Raw genomic sequence first — 26742 nt, 5'->3', positions numbered from 1 at the left:
ATTTTGCTGATGCGTTGCGAGTTTTGTTCTGCCTCCTTTTCCTTCACTTTTTCTCTCTCTTTCTTTTTTCACTATCTTCTACTCTTTACTTCCTTTCTATCAGCTGCAAAAGAATTTGTACTGACAAATGAGACATTGATCAATTATGGAGGTAATGGCCAATTTCACCAGCAATAGACCAATTTCGATATATTAAAATTCAGCCTAACACAACAGACCTCAGCATGATGTTCTGGGTAATAAACCTCACAAACTCTGTAGTTATTCCCTTGAGCCTCGTACTAGTACTGAGGTCTTGTTTTTGGCTGAATTTTAACATATCGAAATTGGTCTATTTTGCATCAATGATTGAACATTTGTTTTTCCAGTAGCTCTGTCAGCATTCAGTCGATTTTCAAAACGGACACACGTGTAGAAAGTTGTCTCTCTTGAGTTTGTTGTTCATCAGAGCAATCTGCTGACGTAGAAATTGATGACGTCACAATTAGTTCTTTGTCTACCTTTCCAAATGTTGTCTGGGGACAACACTGGCCGCGAAAGGGTTAACTTGTAGTACGATTTTTATTCAACTACTTTATTATTATTTTCAAATTTGTAACGATCTTTTTTTTTCAGGTAAATATTACATTTCTAGATCATTTTAGCTCAGATCCTTCTAAGTCAGTTTTCATGATTTTCTGACTGTAAGAAAACAGGTACGCAATGCGCACAAGTGTATTGAGATCAGTGGTGGTTCTTGTAATCTGATTGGCTCTCAGTGGTGCGATTTAGTCACGAATCACATTAATTTTACCCTTAATCGCATCTTTTCCCAGCTCAAAACTAGAAACTAGTAGCACTTGAAAACGCGGGAGAAGCAAGTAAGATGCGTTCGCTTATACACATAGAGTCAAAGGAATGAACTACTCGATACAAAGATGTCCAAGTAAAAAAGCTTATCTACACACACGCACATATCGCTGGGATATCTGTCAAGGAAGTTTTAAACCTTTAAAGGTGTTCATTAAAACCTTGGGACGTGTGCACAGCGGCTTACTTCATATCCATTCACAGTTTTTGTGTACAACAGTTATGACTTCTCTCTGCTAGGGTTGGGGAATGCAATTGATATTGCGGCATAGTTCACAAGAATTCATCCAGCCGACCACAACACTGCAAATTGGTTTCATAAAACACAATAAAACACCACCTTACTTTCTTGCTCGCACTGTTCAATGATAATTCGATTTTCTCTTTTTCAGAGCTATCTTCGTTGTTCCTGACATTTTCGCCGTAATGTACCAAGAATTGTCGAGGAAAAGGTTGTTGTTATTCATTGTGGTAGATGCAATAATAAAGTGTATTATCGTTTGTCTCACGATGTAGTCACTTGAGATGTAGATCGCGACGTTTCGACTACATCGTGAGACAAACGATAATACACTTTATTATGTACCAAGAATTATAACGCACGTGCCCAGCCATTGTTCTGCTCATTAAACCTTTTGCTTAGTGACGTTCTCGCTGCCGTTGCCGTCGTGGTTTTCTTAAGAAAACATCAGTTTAGTTTAGGTATCATCGACAATATCGAGAAAATATTTTCAGCTATAGCTAAGAAAATGATTTGCAAGTAAAAGCATGTTAATTTTTCTTCCTTAAGTGGTAGCAGTGTTAAATTGTTTTTAAGTTTCGACTCGTTGTTGTGTGTTTCTCTAGAATACTTCTGGTGAATGATCCTGTAGTGCTGGTCTCTCAAAAGAGATAAAATACCTCCACCTCACCAGGAGTGAAACAAAAACTTCCAGCTAGAATTGTTTTCTGGTCTTTTACTCCACTTGGACGATTGTACGAGAAACCAATCTGTGCATATGAATTAATATTACTATTTGCCTTGTCAGCAATGTAAATATCGTGCCCTCCACCAAATGTTGGACCGTAACTTGGATTCATGTAAATTGCTTGTGATGGGTTTTTCACCTTACTCTTAAATGGCCTTAATCCTTCTTTATTGCTTAAAGAATAAATAAAGGCCTTGTCAGTAGTGCGATAACCACCATGATGGCTGGAACTGGCATCTGTATCTCCTACGGTATATAAAAGAAAGAAAAGGGAATGACTGCGAAATCGAAGTGTTCGCTCGGTCGTCTGAAAACGGCGCAATTGGTCAAAATACTCTTTTAATAGAGCTTTTCGTCTAGCGCGCTTAATTTTCACGGGCCAAACTGGCCATTTAGATATGGTATACCATAGCATAACTTTTTCTTTAGAACCTCTTATTTGACGAGATTTTGGTATACTAGAAGAGTTAGGACTCTCTCAAATCAGTTGAAATTTGGCAGGTAAATTAAATTGCGACACTAGTATTTTTCAAGTGGTCAAGAGGTAGACGAAATGTACTTACTTCAAAATGAATTTTAGCTCAGAGAAATGATTAAACCGAAAATCACAAGCTGTGAGAATATGAAATCCAGTCAAGTTTCCTTCTTTCTGTACCGGCTTGTTTAAAATGCACAATTTTGCGTAAGTTCCATATGCCAACTTGGTTGATTAAGTAGTATTTCGAACTTTTCTAGATTTCACAAAAAATATGAACTCGCTGGAACTTTTAACCCTCGGACGTACAAGCGAACTCGTACCCCTACCGTGGTACAAGGGGGGAGGGGGTAGGGGGGTGGTGTGGGGTGGATGGGACCTTCCCATTGGGTTTTCGAGCGAAACAAATTTCATTGACTTGATAGCCCTGGGCTTGCTCTACAAGATAAAACCATTTTGGTTGGTTATGATGTCTATGACGTCATATGGCGTTCAATGACGTCATTTGAACCGACATCTTGGATCCGCCATCTTGCATTATTTTCTTAAAAGTCAAGAAATAACGGAAATAATTCATGAATTTGTACAATTTTATGAAGAAAACTGGAAGAAAAAAAGTTGATTTTTGGCTAGGCCTACATGAGATTTGATGGCTGCAATAACATCGTCAAAAAAGATGGACACGCAGTTGACATGTCAAAATTTTCGCAGAGAATGAAGGAACAGCTACTGAAAGTTTAAGCTCCTTAGAGTAACTTGTATTTTCAAAACTTTGAAAAAAGCTTATGGGGGTGGCATCTACAACCCCTCTCCCCTTGTACGTCCTAGGGTTAAAGTATGTTTCTGAAAATAGTTCACCAAAAGGGTCTTTTTGACGTTATAAAGAAAATTCGAATTTTCCGACTTGCTATCAGATTCTCCATATTTAGAGGCAGTGGCTCTTAATGACGTAATTTGACGTCAAATGGCAGCATGACCAACAAAAAGTGTGCCATCATTCAAAGCAGGACCAATGCTATCTATTGAAGGAAAACGATTTGGATATCCCATTACAACGAAAACCTGGAAGAGCCCAATCTCGATCGTTCCCGGGGCCTTTCCCCCAGAAACGCCCTGGGAACAAGTTTGAGGAGAGCCGGCCCTTGTACTCTTGTTGGGTATGTGTCTGCATGTACGTCTGAGGGCTGATTTAATATTTCGTTTCCTAGATCTAGTTCAACTTACCACAATAAACATACTTTCCGTTGTAGACACTGTCCAATGAACACCACAGGGAAGAAAAGTAACTTCCGTCTGTGGTACAGTGGTGATAGGTCTTCCCCTCAAAGTTGAAAGGAAAGTAACAACATTTCCCTGGCGATGGACAAAGACTCCCTGTGAAAGTCAATGATGTTCATTATCTACCAAGGGCTGATTGAATATGGTAATGAATCGAAATCGAGCTGTTTTAATCTTCAGTGCAATGTTCTTTAAAGGGAAGCACAGTTGTGTCACAGAGTTAGTATGCCAAGAGACCATGATCCTCGATTCGTTAGATCATGGTCTTTTAGTATGGTGGACCCATTACCAAGTGGTCTGGGTTCGAACCCTGGCCAGGGGTATTCTGCTGTACCACTTTGCACTTGGAAAAATTTACCTCTCTCTACCAGATGTATAAATAAGCACATCATATTTCCCTGTCTTATAATTTAATTTAAAAACAAAAAAAAAAACAGATTCCAACAAACCAACTAAAGTAACCAGCCACAGACATACAAACTGACTTAATGGCTGACACACAGACAGACAGACGGACTGATTGACAGACAGAAAGACACCCAGACAGAACAGTATGCGGTAAAGTACTTGAATGGAATAAGGAGGTAGCATGGTCATTTACCCCATGGAGCGTCTGTGTATCCTTCAAAGACGTACTGATTACTTTCTATGATTGTAACAGTATTTTTCTTTCCATCACAACGGCTGTGAAAGGTAAAAGCATCCCAGCCATGTAAGGAAGCGCGGTAACACAGCTTCCACTCAGAGTCATCCCCAACAGAGGGCCCAAGAAAATGCAGAAGATGAGTGACATAAGGTGCATTTTTCGACAGTATTGTTGAGCTTATTGGGAGCTCTGAAATAGAAAGAGAAAGTTTAAAAGTAAGGTCGTGATGGGTTAATAATATCAAATAAAAATACAGTCCAACCTCTCCTCGAATATCCACCTCCAAAGCTGTAAATGCTTTTGCATTATGCACAGTTCACTTGCTCGCATGGAGAAAGAGAAATGCATATACATGCTATACCATAATACGGACTCTCATCTACCGCGACGGGGATCTTGTGCAACTGATGAATTTCAAGGATGACACACTTGTGGTGGGTATTTTTTTTTTATTTATACACAAATTTGTTATATAACAACTTACTAGTTTCGCATATTTTCCCAGCGAAACCGACCTCACACTTGCAAAAGTAACCTTCGCGTGTACTTTCACATTCACCTCCGTTTTGGCATGGATTCTGCCCAGCGCAAAAATCTATGGCTTCACCGAGAAAACAAAAACAAAACGAGAAAGAATTAAGAAAAACATGTAAATGCAGCTTTAGTCACCAATCCCACTTTTTGGCCAACGGTATGAACGGCTAGGCAGAAATTTTAGCAGAGCGATCCGTCGGTGAGAGAGGAAAAGTGAGTTCTCTCCAATATTTATAAACTTTCCCTTTCTATTTACATCCACTGACAGAGCCTCAAAGCGTTACAGGTTTTCTTTACCTGCACAGACATGGCCGTCCCAATGGCATCCGGCTTTACAAGTGCAAATGTATGGCCCAATAGTATTATTGCACACATTACAACTGTGAATTTTTTTTCCTTGCACTCGTCGATATCTCAGTAACAATATAAAATTAATACCCATATACAAAATAGTCAAAAAAATATGTACAGTATTTTGAAATCTTGGAGGTTTTGCGTTACCGTCTTTGTTTATTATATAAATAATAGCAAAATAATATGTACAATGTTTCTACGTATTTCCAATAATAATAATAATAATAACAATAGTAATTTTAATAATAATAATAATAATAATATAAATTGAGGGTAGCACACAACAGTAATCACTGAAAACCAGTGGCCTTCATATAAATATTTACAGAATAAAATTAAAAATATAGAAATATTATTCATAAATATGCAACGATAATATAAAAAACTAAGATATGAGACACACTAAGATATTAAAAAACAAAGCATTAGATTAAGTCTAAACTAAGAAATTTAAAAATTTAGGTGATAAAATGGTCCACTTCCTCATAACTGTCCATAAAATGTTTAAAATTACTGAGAAATACCTTCCATCCTCAGTCTCCCGTTTTAATCGGGGGCAGACAAGGTTTAATTGAAAAACATTGACGGAAAAATGTCAAACAGCTGCGTGGCACTGGGTAAAGACTTGCATGAAAGTTGTCAGTAAGAATAATCATGAATAAAAGTACCATATTTCGGGTAATGTTTCCAGACGTTTCGGGCTTGGCCCTTCGTCAGTGGAAAACCATGTTCGTCGAAATCAGTGCAACGTTTGCATAAAGGCTTAACTGACCATGCCAGCTCGTTCTTCCGTTCACGTCTGCATTTCTAACAAACATCTTGGTAAGATACGATGGACACTCCCCTAAAATTGACCTCCGGACAATAACACAGAGGAGGGTTGTAGAATTACTGCTCTCTATCCCAACCCATAAAGCCACCCGAGATGATGGCATTAGTGCCAAATTACTCAGAATTGCTGCACCTGCAATATTACCAACGCTGATTGTTTATCGTTCAAAAAATGATTTCTTACCAAGATCACATTGGTCACCTGTGAATCCAGAGGAACATAAACAGCGGAATCCTTTGCTGGTAAAACCCGTTTGACAGGTTCCGTTGATCTGACAAAGAACGTTGCCACAAGCATTCTAAATTAACAAAAAAGCGCAATTAAATCGATGACATAAAATCTTCAGCTATTTTTAATCATTACCACGCCCATTGAATTAGCTAAAATACACACACATACCCTTGTGGTTCTTTTTTTTCACAGTAACCATTGGACGTATTCAAAATAGCTTAAAAAACGCGTTTTTTTCTTTTGTTAAGAAGGTGAAGTGGTGTTTGAACATTATGTCATATCTTCGTCCACAAGTGGTTTAGTAAATCACTCCGTGCAAGAAGTGGATCAGCTAATGTCTCTTAAGATCGCTGAGAGCTTAAGCAAATGAGGACCGTGGCGATTGAACGAGCACGGACCAAAAAAAAAATGCGTTTTTTTTTTATCATTATTATTCGTTTGCACGTCGTCTAGGATGACTTTCAAAAGTAGTTCGAAAGTTATTATTGAGCTATGTAATGACCAATTCGGAGATCCAGCTGTTATATGTCCCAGGAACCCTACGGGGCATTAGGCGTCAAATAAAAGCGTAAAAATTTAATTGTGCCGGTTTCAGATGTTGTCTTTTCTTCTATTAAAATATACTAGAAATTCGAAATTCACGAGCAATTCTCTATGTTAAAATAGAGTAGAAAGTCTTTGAAGGCTCTTTTTCTTGAGCCAAAAAAGTTACTGTACAGTCGGAGCCCTTCATTTAGCACTTTCGTCTTCCCCTCCCCTCCCGGCACATCAACTAGTCAAATATGCGAGGGTATTCGCGTGGAAGGTAGACGACGTTGTCTGTTGAATGTTGATTACTACTTCAATTGACAAATGTTGCAAAAACATTCTACCGTTTTAAACGTCGACATTTCATTTAAATGCAGAGGGAGACCGGACATGCAAAATTCTGACGTCCTACATACAATTGTTCCATGGTACACGTAGCCTTCTGTTTTCACCAGGTCGTTCTCGTGTTCTTTATGAGTTGCATTGTTTAAGTCACAGTCGTGTGTTCCAGTATATTCAAAATTAACGCTGACGCAGTTGTGTTCTAGGTAGCATTGCAGTTCACAAAAAAGCCTGGTCCAAAACTTTGATGGTTCTTATCACGTGATTAATCAATCGTTCCCCATAGAAGAAATAAGAGCCTGGAAACTCCAATTCACGGCATTGATCTGAGAGGTTCAAATAATCTCACATTAGCTCTTTGCTGTTAGCCTACCATTACTGATAATATGTATGGGTAATCAAAACTTAATTAAAGTTAATCAGAAACCCATGACCAGGAACCTCAATCTCACATACTAACCTTGGATTTAACCCTTTCCCGCGCCCTGTCTTTAAAACGAACAATTAGAATGCAATTATAACAATATTCCATTGTTGTCAGGCAAGCCGTATTCGCGCTTTTTAAATAACAATAGAAAGAAGGTTGGCTAATATAAGAGACCAATTTCGTAGATAACACCGGGGGGACAGAAGTTGATGTAAGAGTTCGCATCAGCAAGGCGATAGCAGCTTTCCAACAGCGGAAGAATGTCTTGAGATCATCACTTCTCGGCACCAGCACTAAAATCAGGATCTTTAACACCATCGTGAAGCCTGTATTGCTCTAGGGAGCCGAAACCTGGAGAACCACCGTCGCCACTATGAAAAGAATCCAGACTTTCATTAACACCTGCCTCAGAAGGATTCTTAAGATACGCTGGCCAGACATCATCAGCAACCAAGATCTATGGAAACGAAAGAGACGGCCACACCCTTCGGAAGTCCTCATCTAACATCACAAGGCAAGCCGTCACCTGGAACCCTCAGGGGAAAAGGAAGAGGGACCGACCAAGAAACTCGTAGCGCCGTGACCTAGAGGCAGACATGAGGAGAAATGGCTACACGTGGGGAGAACTGCAACGACTGGCCCAGGACCGTGATGACTGGAGGGTGCTCATTAGTGGCCTTTGCCCCAGACGGGGCTACAGGCAAGATGATGATGATGAAAATTCAAACTAAAACAATAAACATCAGTACGAGGCTCTGGGGAATAACTTTAGAGTTTGTGGGGTTTATTCCCCAGAGCCTCGTGTTGAGGTCTATTGTTTTAGGCTGAAATTTAATATATCGAAATTGTTCTATTCGAAGCAAACTTCAATGTTGTTTCTTCGTGCGAATGAGTTCTTCTTTAGAGAGCAATGACGGGGGAGGTTGTGACCCAAGTACTGCTGGGTGTTGTCAAGTAGTTTTGCGCTTCTTGGTAATCCTCGCGTATTCTTATCGCCACCATCCGAGATCGCATAACATAGTTCTCAATCTCTGTTTTCACCCTGAGAACGACCTTCTCCAAAGAATCCAAAGAGCTCTAAAGCTTTTCTTAATTAATAAGCTATTTTATCAGACTAATCGAACAACATACGGCTCCCGATCGCGAGCGCGAGCACGATTCGATGTTTAATTTAAACATTTGATAACTTCAAGATCAGGAAAAATGTTTATTCAACCTCAAACAAGTTCTCTGGGCTGTAAAAAGGGAAGGAATACCCCTAAATGTTCAATAAAACAGACGAAGGACACGAGAATATGCGTCGACATCGCAGGCTATTTTTAACCGTAAAATTGAGCCCAGGTGGTCGGCGACGAAAACAGTATTGCTCGCGGGAAATGCTGTTTCATGAATAGAAAGACACGGGAAAGGGTTAATTGAATCAAGGGTATAATTCATATGGAGACTCTGGAGTTATGGGTTCCTGTGAGTTAATTTAACGTCATTCCCGTTAAAAAAGAAGCCAAAGTAACTATTATCCAATAACCAGTAACCAGAACCCATTATCGAGTAGAGAAAAGAAAATAACGGTGGAGATGTTAATTTATAGTGTGAAAGGTGTAAGAATAACGGGCTAATTTAATAGCGGAGCTCCGGCGGCCCGAAGGGCCGCCAAGCGGAGCCCCATAATCATATGGGAAACAAAAGGAAATCCATGAATGAATTTTCTCATGGTTTTCATGGCTAGCGGTATTGCTCGTGGGCGCGTACGCACGACGACGACGACGACGACGGCGACGGCGGAGTTGCCCAACATGGCGGCCATACTCCAGCTAATAGGTCGACAGAGACATGCACCCTCGGTCTCTAGCAGAAGAATGCCATTTTTCTTGGCGGGATTTTTAAAGAAAAGAAAACGCATTTCTATTTGTTATGTCGACAAATGATAGCGGAGGTTGATCTAATGTTTTTAAGATAGGGTTGCAGTGAAGGAATTAAAAAGAAAGCAAGAATTAACAGGCAAAGAAGTAGCGAAGAAGATCGCGAAAAAGAGCGGGCCAGCGCTGGGGAAGGAGGCGAAACAGTACTGAACAATGGCGTGAATTATAGCGAGTCAAGGGCTAGAGAAAGGAAGTGAAATAATACCGAACAATGCCGTTAACCAAAGCTAACGAGGGCCATAGATAGGATGTGAAAGTACTCAGAAGACTGCAGTGCCAAGTTTTTTAAAATTCGCGCGTTGTGACGCTGTGCAGCCGTGCAAGAAAAGTCACATGATTTGGTCAGGTGATGAACAAGAGAAATCAAACATATCCGAGTGTTACAAAACAGTAAACACAGCGGGAAAAAGTGGTTGATTCGTTGATCTGTCAAACAGATTAGTTCAGTTCAGTCTTCACAACTTTTGCTGCAAGTTTCTGCCCGGAAGATTTACACTGGCCGAACTGATGTTGCTAACTTGCGGTAAGTGACTTTTGCTGTTGCGTTTGCTATGAAAATTAACAAGTTGCCTCAGCGATATAAGCTTATTTTCAATTGGAATCCTTTGAAATTCTTCCTTATTTGAAGCCATGTTGTGAGACAATTTATAAACTGCATCGTTTTAATTTCTCTCATCTCTAAACAATAGCAAGTGAATCGCTTTGTGGAGGTTGTTGTAAGTTGTAAACAAATTAAGCTTTCTGTCGATTTTCGTCGTCAACCTAAGCTTATAACCTCACGTCTAAAAATAAGCTTAACCAAAACCGTATTTGTTAACACGGCGGCGCGAGTTTTGAAGTTTTCTCTGTGTTAGTTGGCACAGCCGCCTCGTAGACAGCTAGAATTTCTTCTTCTGTTGTTGAAAACCAAGAAAGGTGTACAAACAGGATTTGCTAAATTTACTTTCAACGTTCCTATGGGAAGATTTGCATATTGTGATTACAAAGTATGCAGATTTCCTCGTTTTGTTAGTTCAGTTTATTCGGTTTGGCGAAATGCTTGGGTGAATTCCCAGGTTAATTTGGTTGAAGACTGGCAAAGCTACCGCCGATAAAATGATTGCAAAGCTAAATTAAGCCTTCGGCAAAAATGCACACTGTAATATTCAAATTTAAGCGTGAATAATTATTAAACTTTTAACACTGCAAGGTTAAACGATTTTCTTTATCCTCTCTTTCATTGGGTTACCTTTCAATGAGAAGGATTTGCTTTTGATACTCAGATGAAGTGATATGCATAATTATTGTGTTTATAATGTAGATTTCCTCGTTTTATTTTGTTGTCTGTCCAATTAGTTCGGTTTGGTGAAATGCTTATATAGTCCAAATGTCGACTGAGTAGACGATTGTGCATGTAAATCCTGTGTGCAAATAAAGCTCTACTTTCATTTTGATTTACTATTTCATTTTATTAGTGCCACTGCTTTTGGTTGGGGGTACATGGGTTATTCCCCAAATATGCAGTATTTACACTTAATATGGAAATGTCCCTCAAAAGTGAGATAGTACTAATGGAAAAAAAAAATGCGAAGAGCTTTACTCGGTAAATTGAACAGTGTAAATGACATTTACATACTTAGAAAAAAAAATTAGGGAGTAGAAGTTCTTGCCCTGACCATTTCTCGGTAATAGAAATAAGTTTTTACATACATACATACATACACAATTTAGTTGGTGAGAGCGCTCTCCTCTCTCCACACACACTCTCTCTGCTCTTTTCTTCACACTAATTTTGTTAATAACTACATTGTAACTCATTAACCGAATGTCACTCACTGTTTTCTTTGTTGTGCATGCATACTTTTTTTGCTCATCAAAGAAAGTTTCAGTTTCTTCCTGGCTGTTTCCTTTGTCCTGTCCAGTACCAATTCCTTTGTAATATAACTTTGTGAATTCTCTATTCTCCTTAAATTTTATCTTGTTAGGGTGATAGAATGCACTCTCAGAGTGTTCAATCATTGTTTTCAGTCGCTACAATTTTCAGGAAAAAAGCAATAGTTTTCTTAATTTCCTTTTACTTTGTGTTAGGACCTTTTAGCATGCTCGTAATTGACCCATGGGCATAATTTTGAATAAAGTAAAGAATTAGATCTGTTTTAGTGTTAAGTATTTTTAAATTATTATGAATTACATGTAGGCATTTCTTTTTCGTTTTTATTTTTTATTTTAGTCACATGTGATGTTTTATGATTTTACCGACGTATACCATGTAAATGAAGAAGCTAGTCATAAAAGGGGATAAGTGACGATTTTGGTTGCTTTTATTTTTTCTTGCTCCAAATTAGCTGAATTTTTACATGTGGTCTCCAATGTAATAGAAAAACGTGTTCCTGTATTTTTGCCGCTGGTTTTTGCTTCGCTTTATAAAGACGCAGCTAGGAAAACCGAGTGGTTTTTTGCATACGCAATATCCTGAAAACGAAGCAAGGTGTATCGCAAAAACTACGGGACATTGCTAAACATACCTAAACAAAACTCTATGCGAAATTTGGAGCGTTTTCGACAAAGTTCACTTTTGATTAAAATACCTAACGCCCTTTTCCCGCCGAGGTTGCAAATAAACGAAGCCGGGCCTTTGTTATGATAAACAGAGCCGATCCTTTGTTATAATAACCAAGCCAAGCCTTTGTTATAAGTCGAAGTCTCGCCTCGGTTTATCATAACAAAGGATCGGCCCGCCGCGACCGCAGGGACTTTGATCTCACTTAGAAAGCAGCAAAATGTCAATTTCACGCAACGTATAAGCTCAAAAATGTTGATTTTAGGTCAAAAAAGGTTTAAATGTTGATTTCACGTTAACGCGTGTCGGCAAGGATGTTGGTTTCACTTAGAAACCAGCAAAATGTCAATTTCACGCAACGCATAAGCTCAATGATGTTGATTTCAGGTCTAAATAGGTTAAAATGTTGATTTCACGTTAACGCGTGACGGCAAGGAGGTTGATTTCTCTTAGAAACCAGCAAAATGTCAATTTTACGCAGCGCATAAGCTCAATGATGTTGATTTCAGGTCTAAGTAGGTTAAAATGTTGATTTCACGTTAACGGGTGACGGCAAGGAGGTTGATTTCTCTTAGAAACCAGCAAAATGTCAATTCCACGCAACGTATAAGCTCAAAAATGTTGATTTTAGGTCAAAAAAGGTTTAAATGTTGATTTCACGTTAACGCGTGACGGCAAGGATGTTGGTTTCACTTAGAAACCAGCAAAATGTCAATTTTACGCAGCGCATAAGCTCAATGATGTTGATTTCAGGTCTAAATAGGTTAAAATGTTGATTTCACGTTAACGCGTGACGGCAAGGATGTTGGTTTCACTTAGAAACCAGCAAAATGTCAATTTCACGCAGCGCATAAGCTCAATGATGTTGATTTCAGGTCTAAATAGGTTAAAATGTTGATTTCGCGCTAACGCGTGACGGCAAGGATGTTGGTTTCACTTAGAAACCAGCAAAATGTCAATTTTACGCAGCGCATAAGCTCAATGATGTTGATTTTAGGTCTAAATAGGTTAAAATGTTGATTTCACGTTAACGCGTGTCGGCAAGGATGTTGGTTTCACTTAGAGACCAGCAAAATGTCAATTTCACGCAGCGCATAAGCTCAATGATGTTGATTTTAGGTCTAAATAGGTTTAAATGTTGATTTCGCGCTAACGCGTGACGGCAAGGATGTTGGTTTCACTTAGAAACCAGCAAAATGTCAATTTCACGCAGCGCATAAGCTCAATGATGTTGATTTCAGGTCTAAGTAGGTTAAAATGTTGATTTCACGTTAACGGGTGACGGCAAGGAGGTTGATTTCTCTTAGAAACCAGCAAAATGTCAATTCCACGCAACGTATAAGCTCAAAAATGTTGATTTTAGGTCAAAAAAGGTTTAAATGTTGATTTCACGTTAACGCGTGACGGCAAGGATGTTGGTTTCACTTAGAAACCAGCAAAATGTCAATTTCACGCAGCGCATAAGCTCAATGATGTTGATTTCAGGTCTAAATAGGTTAAAGTGTTGATTTCACGTTAACGCGTGTCGGCAAGGATGTTGGTTTCACTTAGAGACCAGCAAAATGTCAATTTCACGCAGCGCATAAGCTCAATGATGTTGATTTTAGGTCTAAATAGGTTAAAATGTTGATTTCGCGCTAACGCGTGACGGCAAGGATGTTGGTTTCACTTAGAAACCAGCAAAATGTCAATTTCACGCAGCGCATAAGCTCAATGATGTTGATTTCAGGTCTAAGTAGGTTAAAATGTTGATTTCACGTTAACGCGTGACGGCAAGGAGGTTGATTTCTCTTAGAAACCAGCAAAATGTCAATTTCACGCAGCGCATAAGCTCAATGATGTTGATTTCAGGTCTAAGTAGGTTAAAATGTTGATTTCACGTTAACGGGTGACGGCAAGGAGGTTGATTTCTCTTAGAAACCAGCAAAATGTCAATTCCACGCAACGTATAAGCTCAAAAATGTTGATTTTAGGTCAAAAAAGGTTTAAATGTTGATTTCACGTTAACGCGTGACGGCAAGGATGTTGGTTTCACTTAGAAACCAGTAAAATGTCAATTTCACGCAGCGCATAAGCTCAATGATGTTGATTTCAGGTCTAAATAGGTTAAAATGTTGATTTCACGTTAACGCGTGTCGGCAAGGATGTTGGTTTCAATTAGAGACCAGCAAAATGTCAATTTCACGCAGCGCATAAGCTCAATGATGTTGATTTCAGGTCTAAATAGGTAAAAATGTTGATTTCGCGTTAACGCGTGACGGCAAGGATGTTGGTTTCACTTAGAAACCAGCAAAATGTCAATTTCACTCAGCGCATAAGCTCAATGATGTTGATTTCAGGTCTAAATAGGTAAAAATGTTGATTTCGCGTTAACGCGGTACGGCAAGGATGTTGGTTTCACTTAGAAACCAGCAAAATGTCAATTTCACGCAGCGCATAAGCTCAATGATGTTGATTTTAGGTCTAAATAGGTTAAAATGTTGATTTCGCGTTAACGCGTGACGGCAAGGAGGTTGATTTCTCCTAGAAACCAGCAAAATGTCAATTCCACGCAACGTATAAGCTCAAAAATGTTGCTTTTAGGTCAAAAAAGGTTTAAATGTTGATTTCACGTTGACGCGTGACGGCAAGGATGTTGGTTTCACTTAGAGACCAGCAAAATGTCAATTTTACGCAGCGCATAAGCTCGATGATGTTGATTTCAGGTCTAAATAGGTTAAAATGTTAATTTGACGTTAACGCGTGACGGCAAGGATGTTGGTTTCACTTAGAAAACAGCAAAATGGTAGGAGCCCATGATGGGCTCCTGAAAATGGTAATTTGGCAACGTCTTCAATGGCTAAAAAAATCACGAGATAAAACATAGTTTTCGACAAACGCGATCGTAGCTTGATGTCACGCACCGCCATAACTTCCAAGTTCAAAATGCGCTGGTACCTCTTATGCCTGATGAGGATAACAACTTTGGCGGCTGTTTAGTTTTGGATTTAAGAATTTGATGACTCCACGTGAAAACGCTCTATAAATAGGGCTGACAGATTAACAGATTAACCCTTCTGCGCAACGTACGGGTCTCCATACATATGCATGTCCCCTGATCCCAGAAGCTCAAAACACTACAAATCATGCCGATTTGAAATAAAATCAACGCAAACTGGATCACAGATCTGTTACAATCGATCGCCACTTGCTGGCCATTATTATGTTTAAATCTAGTTACCAGTTCGAGAAACGTCCGCAGAACGTAATCGCAATCCATGCCGGGAAGGGTCTTTACACCTCGTGCGCGGGAAGACATGGCGGTCGATACAAGACAAATTTTATCACTCTAAAACCAGTTCTCGCTTTCCAAACTTTGACGCTAGCAACGCTTGGCAAATGGGCCACAACTCACCAGAGGGTATTTTTCTTGGGCAAGAACTGTTCTTGGACTTTGCTACCTGGCTCGATCTGACTTCGAACGCCGATAACACGATTACGGTATATCAGCTGCCTTCGAAGTTTCAGAACACATTTTGATTCTTTAAAACGTGCTGATGACTTACGGGTTTATCGAGGCTTTATGATGCCTCTCAACCACCAGGTAGGCACACAAGGTACTTTAAAACAATGCTTAAGATATTAGTTGACAGAGCTCTAATGCGGCACATCTCTTTTTTGTTTGATGGCATTTCGTTTGACGCTCGATCGATTCACGTGTTGTGCTCACGTCACAATAACCGGTGTAAACAATCCGTTCCCAGATTTCCGCTCTATATGCTGTGGGATTTGGTTTTGACTTCATACACTATAAACAGTCTGCCTGTTTGCTGTTCAACAAATAAACTCCTAAAGACATGGCTAGGAAAAGCCAAGTTTTTTGCCTACGTTTTAACTCGAAAACAAAGCAAAAACCAGCGACAAAAATACAGAACCACATTTTTCTATTACATTGAAGACCACATGCAAAACTTCAGCTAATTTGGAGCAAGAAAAAAGAAAAGCAACCAAAATCGTCACTTATCCCCTTTTATGACTAGCTTCTTCAAATGTAAATAATACACTAGAATTAGCCAATCAGAGTGTGCATTATATCAGCTTTAAACACAAACCATATGTAATAAATGTATGTAAATGATATTTTTATGACAGAGAACTGGACAGGGCAAGAACTTCTCTTTCTTTTGTAAATTTATACATTCATTCCTCTCATTGCTGTCAAAATGTCTTAGGAACCTTCATTTTTGATAGTCCATTATTTTCCACCATACCTAGCACAGAAGCTCACAAAATCCTAACTAATAACCAACATGTGTGTATCTCTGGCCTTTGCTGTGTACTACGTGTATATTCTGTTATCCTGTCTTAACTGCTAGAAACAATTTTGACAGAGCTGTTTCAACAGTTTCACTTAAATTAATTCCCAGTAACAGCACTACATGTGGCAGAGTTATTGGGTATGAACTTTATGGAGGGTTTAAATTTTTATTTTTTTATGATTACAGGAGACAACAAAATATACATGTGTATACATAACCTGATGTTGGTGTTGGTTGCGAATCGTAGTTCATAATAGTCATCCTATTACAGGTAAGGGGGAAAAGTTCTGAGAGTTTAGAACATCTCTTCCCCCAGCACACCTTCTGTCTACAGGTGCAATTATTGAGAGGTTATATATATATACGAAGAGTAATGTAAAGTTATAAACTTAACATTAAAATCTGACATTTGAATGCCTCCTTTGCTAAAATTAGTCACGATTTAATTGTTATCACTCCCTGTGAATTCATAGAGATTTCAGAGGCAAATTATCACCTAATGTGGAAGTCCTGTCTTCAAGTTAGGGAAAATGACATAAAAAAAAGTTACAGTGAAAGTAAAGAGAATTGTGAATGTTGATGTGGTGTACTTTGTACATCATGTAAAGGTATTTGGTGAGTGCCAAAGGCATAACATTTCATGCATTGCTTTTTCAGGACAAATTATATAACAGTGATGTTTTAAGGTGTGATCACAAAAATAGTGAGTACAATGTCCAGGCAGTACCAGTTTATGGAAGGCATATGCAGACAGTAAGAGGAACTGTAAGCATTACCGGGTAAGTTTGTTTTATGCTTTTGACTTCTTGTACTTGGATTTTTTGTCATTTCATCACAAGAATAGGTGATGAAAGATGCAATAGTTGTTGCAGTTTATTTTTGAAGGCAAACTTATAAGTCTGCCTATGCTGGATAACAGCCATGCGTAAACTGAATGTAAAGCAAACACTCTGTTAAAGGTGGGGCAACCCTAAAACCCAGAAACTGGAAGCCGGAATCCAGAATGAAAAACTGGAATCCAGTAACCGGAAACCAGAATCCAAAAATTGAAGAAAACAAGTTCTTCAAATACTCGAAAATTGTTTTGCTTAGGTTTTTGCCTGTAAAAAATAAGCGGCCAAGTAAAAAGGACCTCAAACTGACACAAAAGTTCCCCATCTGTCGAAATTTGTGCAACCGTTATTTCTAGTGAGGGCTATAATTATGAAAATCTTAGTAAAGTGCGTCATAATTTAATTCTAAGCACCCTGAGAGCATCTAAAATAAGCTTGCTGGCAATTAACTGCACGGCCATGGGCCGAGCGCGGTTCGTGTTCTACCAGTGTTTTTTTTTTTTTTTTTTTTTTTTTGTGGTCGGTGACCAGACCCAAACTTCCTCTCAGCCAAATTTTGAATCACGCAACCTGTGATGTTTATTCGCCATAAGCTGTTGAAACATTAATACAAGGACAATGTTACGGATATTGTTTTCTTTATTTGTGTATAATATATATTTTCTTCTGGTTTTATCGAAGCGTTGGATTCAAAGGGAAATAATAAATACGCTAAAAACGCTAAAAAAGGGTATTACGTCAGCCATGGAATGCGCTGACATTGCAGCTTTCATTTTCGCTACATGGCAAATACACTGTAAGATCATGTTTACTTTGCAAGTTTATTTTGCCAGAAGCGATGGTCATTAATTTATGTGCAATTTTGTGAGTATTTCTTGTGGGTTTCGGCAAATGAAGCGAATTCTTTGGCTGTTTCATCGCAGCGAGTTAAGAGATATGAAGAAAAATTAAGTATTTGCCGAGGTAAACAAGAGCTTGCCAGAACTTGCAATGTTTAAGTCAGTGCTAGGAGAAAAAACACAACCGTTCCAAAATTAGCTGTGGATAACGTAAACCCCCCTGATTGTGGGACTTGCGTGACCACTTCAAAGCGCAAGCAAATTAAATTTTGACGTTTCAGGAAGAAAGCTGTTTATTAAAAGCATTATTAATAGTGTGACACTCGTTTCCTTTTGTATCATTCATGGGCATGTCCCGAGCAAACTTCCAGATTAAGACCATTACATCATCATAGATTTCGCAAAGGCTAAGACTGATGGTGCAATAAGATATGACACAGTTTGTGTTGATCAAGTGATGTGTTTACAGTAATCAATGAATCATCAAGGACTGCTCTGGAATGTGCACTGCGTTGTGACTGTAGTATTAACAAAACAGTTAAATTTTAAAAGCGTGGTTATAAGATTTAAAAGATCTTCTTGCCATTTTGTTTAATAAGTGATCTGCAATTTACCGGAGGTATAAATTTACCCTTTATGTCTAGTAGATACTGAACAAGATAGAAAATGTCATAGAGAACAGGATGTCTGTCAGTGGCAGCCCCCTGTACATTGACGGTCACACCCCCCACTTTCGAAGTTCAAAGGCTAACCTGGCTCATCTTAATATAATATTTGATTTGTCCAACAGATACCAAACTAGTTCTGGATCAACACTATTTCCACACTGATACTGTGACAAATCAGCATTTCATATTCTTGGCGGCCATCATATTAAAACAATTTATAGAAATGTTGCACACTTACCTCTGTCTGCTTCTCACTTGCTAACAGATCGGACCACATGTTGTTAAAAGATGCTTAAAGACTGCCAGAAACTCACCAAAATAGCTTGTTGTTATTGTGCTACTCACCAGTCTTCTCATAGCAATTTGATCTAGAGAAGAACTGCACTCTCACCAGAGCCAGATTGAACAAAAGATGGGTAACTAAGCCTTTGAGCAGGCTCTTGTGTTTGGGCTGGGGGCATGAGCGGTAAAGCTGCATGAAGGCACTTGCTGACATGCCAATGCAGAAAAACACTGGACACTTATTTAGCCTGCTCAGGCACTAGAGACGGATAGTAGAGCCTGCTCGCAGGCTATGAGTAACTCTATCCACCTGAAAAATCACTAACCCTGACTGGAAAGTGATTACCCAATGGATAGCTTTATCCAGCTTTTGAACAATTGGGCCAGATGTATAGCTAAGGGTTGTTCAGAACTAGTCAAAATTTTTTTAGCAATTACAGTTTGTAGCTGAAGTAAAGCCAAGAAAGTAAATAACAGCAAAATAGTTTTTCCCCATATTTATTTATTAGACATTACTGAAGTGAATTATTTCTATCATCATTCATAATATCTGGATTCAGGATTCTGGTTTCCAGTTCCGGATTCCGGTTTCCGGAATCAGTTTTTTAGGGTTGTCCTTAATGATGTATGTGCATGTTAATCTTGAATAATCTGAAATTTCAGAGAGGTTAAGAATATCATATCATATCTGTGATGGTTCTGTATCTGTTGGTGTGCAATGATCTTCACCAATATTTCAACGTAATGATGTACAGTGTATATTAATTAACCAAATTATGCTGTTTTTAGTTGACCAATGCTACTATTGTAATGTGATGTTGAAGCCCACAAATTGACAAACATGCCCAGTGTCAACTTGTCAAATATATGAAGTGGCCAGACAGTCTAGATTACAAAATTTTCTGAAAGTTGGAATTACCAGGTAAGATATTTCTTAAACATTATTTTGTAATTAATGATTTCTCAGACATTGTTTTCTTCAAGAAAAGATTCATACCCCACATGGAGGTTTTTTCTCTATTAGAGCTCTATCTTCCTGATACTTTAATTTGGAATTTTTGAAGACTGGCCATGAATGGGTGTTGGGTGTGAATATCTTCTGGTACTGCACATTCAGATTTACATGTAGTAAACAAGAACATCAGTATTTATCCTGACAAACTCTGATTTTCTTTTGGAAGCTGAACTCATATGCAGTTGTACAGTTATATGTACAACCAAACAGCCTGGATGGCCCTTTGATTGGGACTGGGCACATTGTTGTAACTTGCAATGTTCCAGTTTCTTGTTTAAAGCAAACTGCATTTGATCTCAAAAGCAAGTCGCCAAGCTCATTTCAGTTAGTAAGTTTTCTTTGCATCTCAGGGCAGAGCCTGCCACTGTGAAAGTTGGGGTACCAGCCCGGGGGAGGTACTTTGGGAATTTCTGGGTGGGGATGTGCCGCTTGGACCCTGGAACCCTTAGCCTATACTAGAGCTAGTTCAGCTGAATTTTGCTACCTTATACTAGAGTAAACTCCCCAAATCCCCCCATCTATCGACACTGTTGAGGCTGATTTGCCTAAATTTAAACTTGCTGATTTGATTTTTTTATATTTTTGAGTGGCAATTCCTGATTTCCTTAGTCTAACTAAAATCTTCAACCAACTAGTCAATTTTGTGAAAATGATATCCTACTCTAGACCCAAACGCTCTGATTTATATACCCTATCCTAGAGTAAACTGCTTGAAAACCATACCCTTCACAGCGGCACATACCTATATAGCCCATATATGGCAGTGTCCCCCCGGGGGTACCAGCCCCTAGCATTTGATTCACTAACACTGAGTAAACAACTAACAATGAAGTACACTGTATATCAAAGAAAGGAATGTCATCTGTTTGTGTGTAAAGATTATAATAAATTATAATCGATATGTTTTTATCTGAATAACAGTGGTGTTCAAGTAGCAGCTACAGTATGATTACATGTCTGTTCCTGTCATTCAATATATGAACAGTTTACACATGGGCAGCCTGTATTAAGACATCAAAGATTTTCAAAGCAACCATGGCCTGGTGAGATATTTCTGAAGAAATATAAATTTAAAGTCCTTATGATTGCTTATAGGCATTGATTTTTATTGTAAACAATATCTTACTGAGTGTATTTTTCTTGTGTACTAATTGTTGTAGAACACGGAGATCACTATAAGTATGACAGAGATATTAAAGTGTGAAAAGTTCTGTAAACAAATGCATGCAGGAACAAATTAATTTATGATGGATGCAGCTTCTGAGAGATCCCCAATGTTAATGGAACATACAGCGTACATACATGCAACAGAGTTCAATAATTTATTACTTAAGATTGCAATGATTTGTTTGGTTTCTCTGTATTTACAGACAACTTGATGGGATTATAATTTCTGCACCAAGGTCATTGAATAAACTGGCTTAGAAGTTGAGTTCTGCAACCCATCCTGTGTGTTGTAATATCATGGCTGCAACATTGTGACAGATACACTGTATTACATTATTAAGAAACACATATATTAACTAATTATTTAAGGTGCCTGTTAAATTAATCAGTTTTTCTGAGAGATAATTTACTCATGGTTTATTTAAATAATTGCTTTTTTGGCTTTAAAGTGATATTTATCGTGTTTGTAAATCAATTTTGTGATAATCTGCATTGGACATGGCATAAATTAATATTTTGCCAACACGAAATGGAGACAGACAGCCTTGCCATTCGCAACGTCCAAAAAGGCTAATTTGTTCTCTACTGTTGTACAAATAGTGTTCTCTTGTTTATAAATTATTTCAATCTGTTGTTTAAATGATTGCCTCATAACCCCTATGTCCAGTTTGGTGCATGTAGGATATTGATGTATTGTTTATCCATTTTGCTGTAAATTATCTTAATTGATGTGTCAATCAAAACATATCTTGGATATGCTGGGCTCTTCTGACAAATGTACCCATGCCTGATAACCTTTGAGTGCATTTGGTTGTGTAGTGCAGACAAAATACATGTACATAATATAACTTACTCTTAGCTTGCTTATAATTCTTGGTATAATTTAATCATAGCAAAATTAATTAATGGAACCCAATAACAGCTCCTGTAGTCCACAATCTCAGTCAAGAAGAAGAACAAATCACATGGAAATTGAATAATAAAATTATTATTAGAAGCCTATGCAAGTATTCATGATCACCAAAAAAAAAATATCACAATTACCATTCATGCGAGAGTGATTTTGCTTATTGCAAACCCTTTCAGCAGGAGGAGACTCCAGACAAAAGTGAAGATGGCTAAATGTATCTTTGGGGACAAGTTAGAAAACAAAACTTTCCAACTTTTCACATATGTATACTATTTTGGTATTTTTGCGAGATTTCATTTGGTAGAGATTTAGGGATTGAGTATTGTAACCGCTGCATTTCAATCAGTCCCTACAGCAAAAAAATGTTTAAACTTCTTTTGTGTGGGAGTCCCCATGTTAACTAAGAAAGAATATAATGATTAATAACAATGTCTTGTCTTTCTGAATAAGGTAGGAAAGAACAGGAAATGCCACCAAAAAGCACAGAAGACAGTTCTGTTATGTGATCAAGATTTTTAGTGGCTTCCCAGAAATCCTTGAAATCATGGCTCTATATTTCACAATCACACCATCTTACACCTCGATCTGCTGATGTGATCCTATTTCCAGCTGAAACTATTAAATAGTTCGCAATTTACCTCACATACATGTTCGATTATTTTCATTAGTAACAGCATTCCGAAAAAATACTGAGGAGTTCCGCTTTTAGGCTCGGCTAAATCTATATATTATCATATAATATAGTGCGTGACAAATTGTCCTCAGGTCCCCTCACTATTCAGTTATCACTCACTAACCAGCAGAAACACAGTGGTCTTAAGTTGGACGACAACTGGTTTTAGGATCGCCAAAACCGGTTTCGGGTTTCGGCAACAAAAACACGGTTTTGGGATCAGCAAGAACCGGTTTTGAGATCGGGAAGAAACGGTTTTGGGATAAGCAAAAACCGGTTTGGATTCGGCAAAAACCGCTTTTGGATTCGGCAAACATCGGTTTTAAGATCAGCAAAACCGGTTTTAAGATCGGCAAACACCGGTCGGTTTTGGGATCGGCAAAAACTGTTTTGAGATCGGCAAGAACCGGTTTTCATACAAGACAGAAACCGGCTTTCAGATCGAAAAAAAAATAGAAAAACTGGTTTTGGGATTGGCAAAAGCTGGTTTTGATATCGGCAAAACCAGTTTTAAATCGGCAAAAACTGGTTTTTATATCAGCAAAAATCGGTCTTGGAATCGTAAAAACTGGTCTTGGAATCGGAAAAACTGGTCTTGGAATCGGAAAAACTGGTCTTGGGACCGAGAAAAACTGGTTTTGGGTTCTGCAATAACCACTGGATTTTCCTCAAAACCGTTTTTTCCGATATCAAAAGCGATTTTTGCCGATCCCAGAACTGTTTTTTGCCCATCGCAAACCAGTTTTTGCCGATCCAAAAACCGGTATTGAGAACAGTAATTATCGGTTTTACGATCGGCAAAAAAACCCGTTTTGATAGCGGCGAAAATCGGTTTTGGCATCGGAAAAAAAACGGTTTTGATATTGGACAAAAACTGGTTCCGGGACCGGGAAAAAACGGTTTGGAATCTTAAAAATCCACTGGATTTCATTGGTTTCTTCTGACCGTTGCCGTAACAATTTTTCTCATTCACGTACATGGAAAGAATGCTGAAATTTCGCGCCTAATTTAATCAGTATTTTATTGCCCATGTTTCTAAAACATAGAAAATAGGCGAAGAACAACTGAAAAACAAGTAAAAGCAGTTTTTTTTTGTTTGTTTTTTTTAAAGTAAGACATGAGATATCAAGATTTGGAACACATATATGTCGGCTAAATTATGATTTCCATGGAAAAATAAAGGTCCTTGCACAACAGTAAATCCCGCAAATTATTCCCAGATATATTTATTTAAACGTCGTCAAATTTGGAGATCTATGCCTCATTTTTTTTTAAAGTTTTTCTAATCCTGCAAAGTTGGTTTAAACAAAAGACAGTTTCTTGGCAATTTAAGATACTTTTTAATGCTCTAGCGGCAGGATAAACAGTCCATTATTATATGTCACACCTGTAAAGAAAACCTCTCTGTTGCAAAATTATCACGACTGAATTGAGAATTAAACAGTTTACCCTCTAAATGTGGCGTAAAAAGCAAAAAAATACACAAGAATAGATGAAAAATGATAAAGAGAAGTCAATTCGGGCTGTTAAACGTTTTAACCCTTGTATGGTTCTTATCGAATACGATCAATTGCGTTTTCCTTCAAAATCCGCGTAAAAAAAGTTTCCCCACTGAGACATTGTTCTAGAAAAATATTCTTTCGCTTTAAATAAGAAGATTTTATGAGAGGAAAATGATAGGTAACGCGAATAACTGATGTAAAACTTTCGTCGTCAAAAGATTCATTAAGTTTGGCGACCTACTACACCAGAATAACAAGTAATTATGACAAGATAATTTTTAAGCCTTAAAGAGCGAGACAAACTATAATATCGAGAATTTCAGATACCCCCACGCTCAAAAACCCGCAAAAATGTTTTAAGAGCGTTATAAAAGCGATAGCGGCTTATCTAGCTGATGCTTTGAAGGCATTAACGCAGGGGGGTTGAAGGGAACTTCATTTAATGAAGCTTAAAAGTTCATATCTTGCCTCTAGCGCAATAAATTATTAGAAAACAGATCAACATTTACAAGACTTACCATCCAAACAGCTCAAAATAGCTTTGAGGGAAAAAAAGAAGAAAACAGATTCGATGATGTGTTGGGAAGCCCGTGTCGGAGTAGCTAAATGTACTTTGAAGGTTTCATGGCGCAAAATATTGGGCACAATATTAAAATTCAAATAAACTGCAGCTGCAGGTGTGTTAATTCAGATCTGAGAGTCGTACATGACAGGTCTGTCAAGGCGCTTAGCAGTTGTTTTATTACTTGCTCTAATGAAAGCTTTGGGCTTGTTGTCATAACGCGGTCAAACTAATATAGGCAAGAACAGGTACGAGCTTAACCTATCAGGATTATCAGGAGAGTTACTTGAATCGTTTGGTGAAAAAACACAACTTGAGCTAATTACTATTGGTAGTTTGCCGGCACAGAACTTAGAGATGCAATGCGTATTGGAAACCACTACAAATCACCATGAATGAGAATATAACAGTTGTCAGACGGACAAAAAATGATCTCACATTAGCACGTGCAGGTGGCAACTGTTATAAACAACCGATTAAATTTAGCAGAAATATCAATCGAAATCAAGTAGTCCGACGTTGTGATGTTTCTAACAGGAAAGGACAGGGTGAGGATAGAGTCTGTTCGTAGGTCAGAGGATGGTGTTCGTTGATTATTAACACTTCTTTAGTGAGACACTGTAATAATTTGTTTCGGCATGCACTTTTCTGAGTACCGTATAGTTCCTAATTAAATTCAGTTTTGCGTTCTGCGCTTCACGAGTATGTGTTTCTCAATTGAAGAGTTAAAAAAGCTAGGTATGCTGTGCAACGCGTTGTAGATGTCGGTGTGTAACCAATATAGTCCATATCGCTTGAACCGCATTGTGACTGATGATTTCAGCTCCTTGGGTTTTAACATGCTTCTGATGGATTTTTCGGCTTAGGAACACGGGTTTTAAAAGTATTCCGTCTTTGTTGCTAAGGAACTGTAGTTGTTTCGTCGTGCTGTTGGCCGATCTCTGATGCTAAACGGAATGATGATGATTGCGCTTTTATCGTTTTCAATGCAATTCCCCTTTAACACGCTGGATCTGCCGTCAGTGGCTTGATTGTTCGTGAATCTCTTATCAATTACGTTTGTAGGGTTGTCGGGATATGGGGCGCCGTTTGTAAATTTATTATTTAGAACGAATTTATGCCATTTTCCCCCTATTTATAAATAATTGGAAATGCCACAAAATTTGTTTATAAATAAGACACAAGAACTTGTCCGTCGATATGCAAATAATTATTTTAGGTACGTCCTGATTTATAAATAATCTTTTACCATAGAGTTATTATATATAAATAACAAACTAAACAACCTCAATTATTTATAAATCAGGTCATCTCTAAAATAGTTATTTACATATCATAAAGTTTGTAAATCCCATTATTTATAAATAAATTACTTCGCCTGGAGTGTAAATTCATTGTTTAGAAATAATAAATTTCACCTCGCCGAGTGTAAATTTATTATTTATAAATAATGAACTTTACTGAGTGTGTAAATTCATTATTTAGAAATAATGAATTTCACCTCGCCGACTGTAAATTTATTATTTATAAATAATGAACTTCACTGAGTGTGTAAATTCACCATTTAGAAATAATAAATTTCACCTCGCCGACTGTAAATTTATTATTTATAAATAATGAACTTCTCTGAGTGTGTAAATTCATTATTTAGAAATAATGAAGTTTCACCTCGCCGACTGTAAATTTATCATTTAGAAATAATGAATTTACCGTGTGTGTAAATTCACTATTTAGAAATAATGAAGTTTCATCTCGCCGAGTGTAAATTTATTACTTAGAAATAATGAACTTCACTGAATATGTAAATTCATTATTTAGAAATAATGAAAGTATGAATGGCTGACCCAGCGTCTCTTGCCCGGTCAATTTCGGAGGTTGTTTCTCGCGCTATAAGTGAGACAGTTAATGCTGCCCTTGCTCAGGTAGGTATGCAGCCTGAAATTCAGCAGTGGCGGATCTGGATGATGGGCCCGGGGGCCCGTTCCCCCCCACCCCACGCCTCAAATATCTATTATGTCGTTCTTATTCACTCAACAATTCGGCAGCTCACACTGCAACAGGAACAACTACT

General features: G+C 38.1%; 1 protein-coding gene and 1 long non-coding RNA gene across 4 annotated transcripts; one reads left to right on the top strand and one right to left on the bottom strand.

The window, feature by feature from the left end:
* Positions 1-59: 59 nt before the first annotated feature.
* Positions 60-25137, bottom strand: LOC149104628 (uncharacterized). Its single transcript, XM_089270922.1, has 6 exons — positions 24628-25137; positions 6120-6234; positions 4701-4817; positions 4172-4405; positions 3517-3666; positions 60-2063 (listed from the first exon to the last, which is right to left on the bottom strand). The coding sequence occupies exons 1-6, from the start codon at positions 24628-24630 to the stop codon at positions 1732-1734; spliced, it is 951 nt and encodes a 316-aa protein (XP_089127048.1). The 5' UTR covers positions 24631-25137; the 3' UTR covers positions 60-1731.
* Positions 9774-22576, top strand: LOC149104629 (uncharacterized). Of its 3 annotated transcripts, XR_016201251.1 has the most exons (6): positions 9774-9906; positions 16407-16491; positions 16878-16999; positions 19632-19764; positions 20779-20900; positions 21228-22576. It is a non-coding gene; the product is annotated as an uncharacterized LOC149104629 (long non-coding RNA). The 3 variants fall into 3 exon arrangements; XR_016201252.1 differs by lacking the exon at positions 16407-16491 and having other exon boundaries at positions 9776-9906; XR_016201250.1 differs by lacking the exon at positions 9774-9906 and having other exon boundaries at positions 15187-16491.
* Positions 25138-26742: the final 1605 nt, after the last annotated feature.

This window comes from Orbicella faveolata, unplaced genomic scaffold, assembly GCF_042242905.1.
Source record: "Orbicella faveolata isolate gen_17 unplaced genomic scaffold, um_ofav_v1 contig_34, whole genome shotgun sequence".
NCBI lineage: Eukaryota > Metazoa > Cnidaria > Anthozoa > Scleractinia > Merulinidae > Orbicella > Orbicella faveolata.
This window is presented reverse-complemented; position numbering and strand designations above follow the sequence as displayed.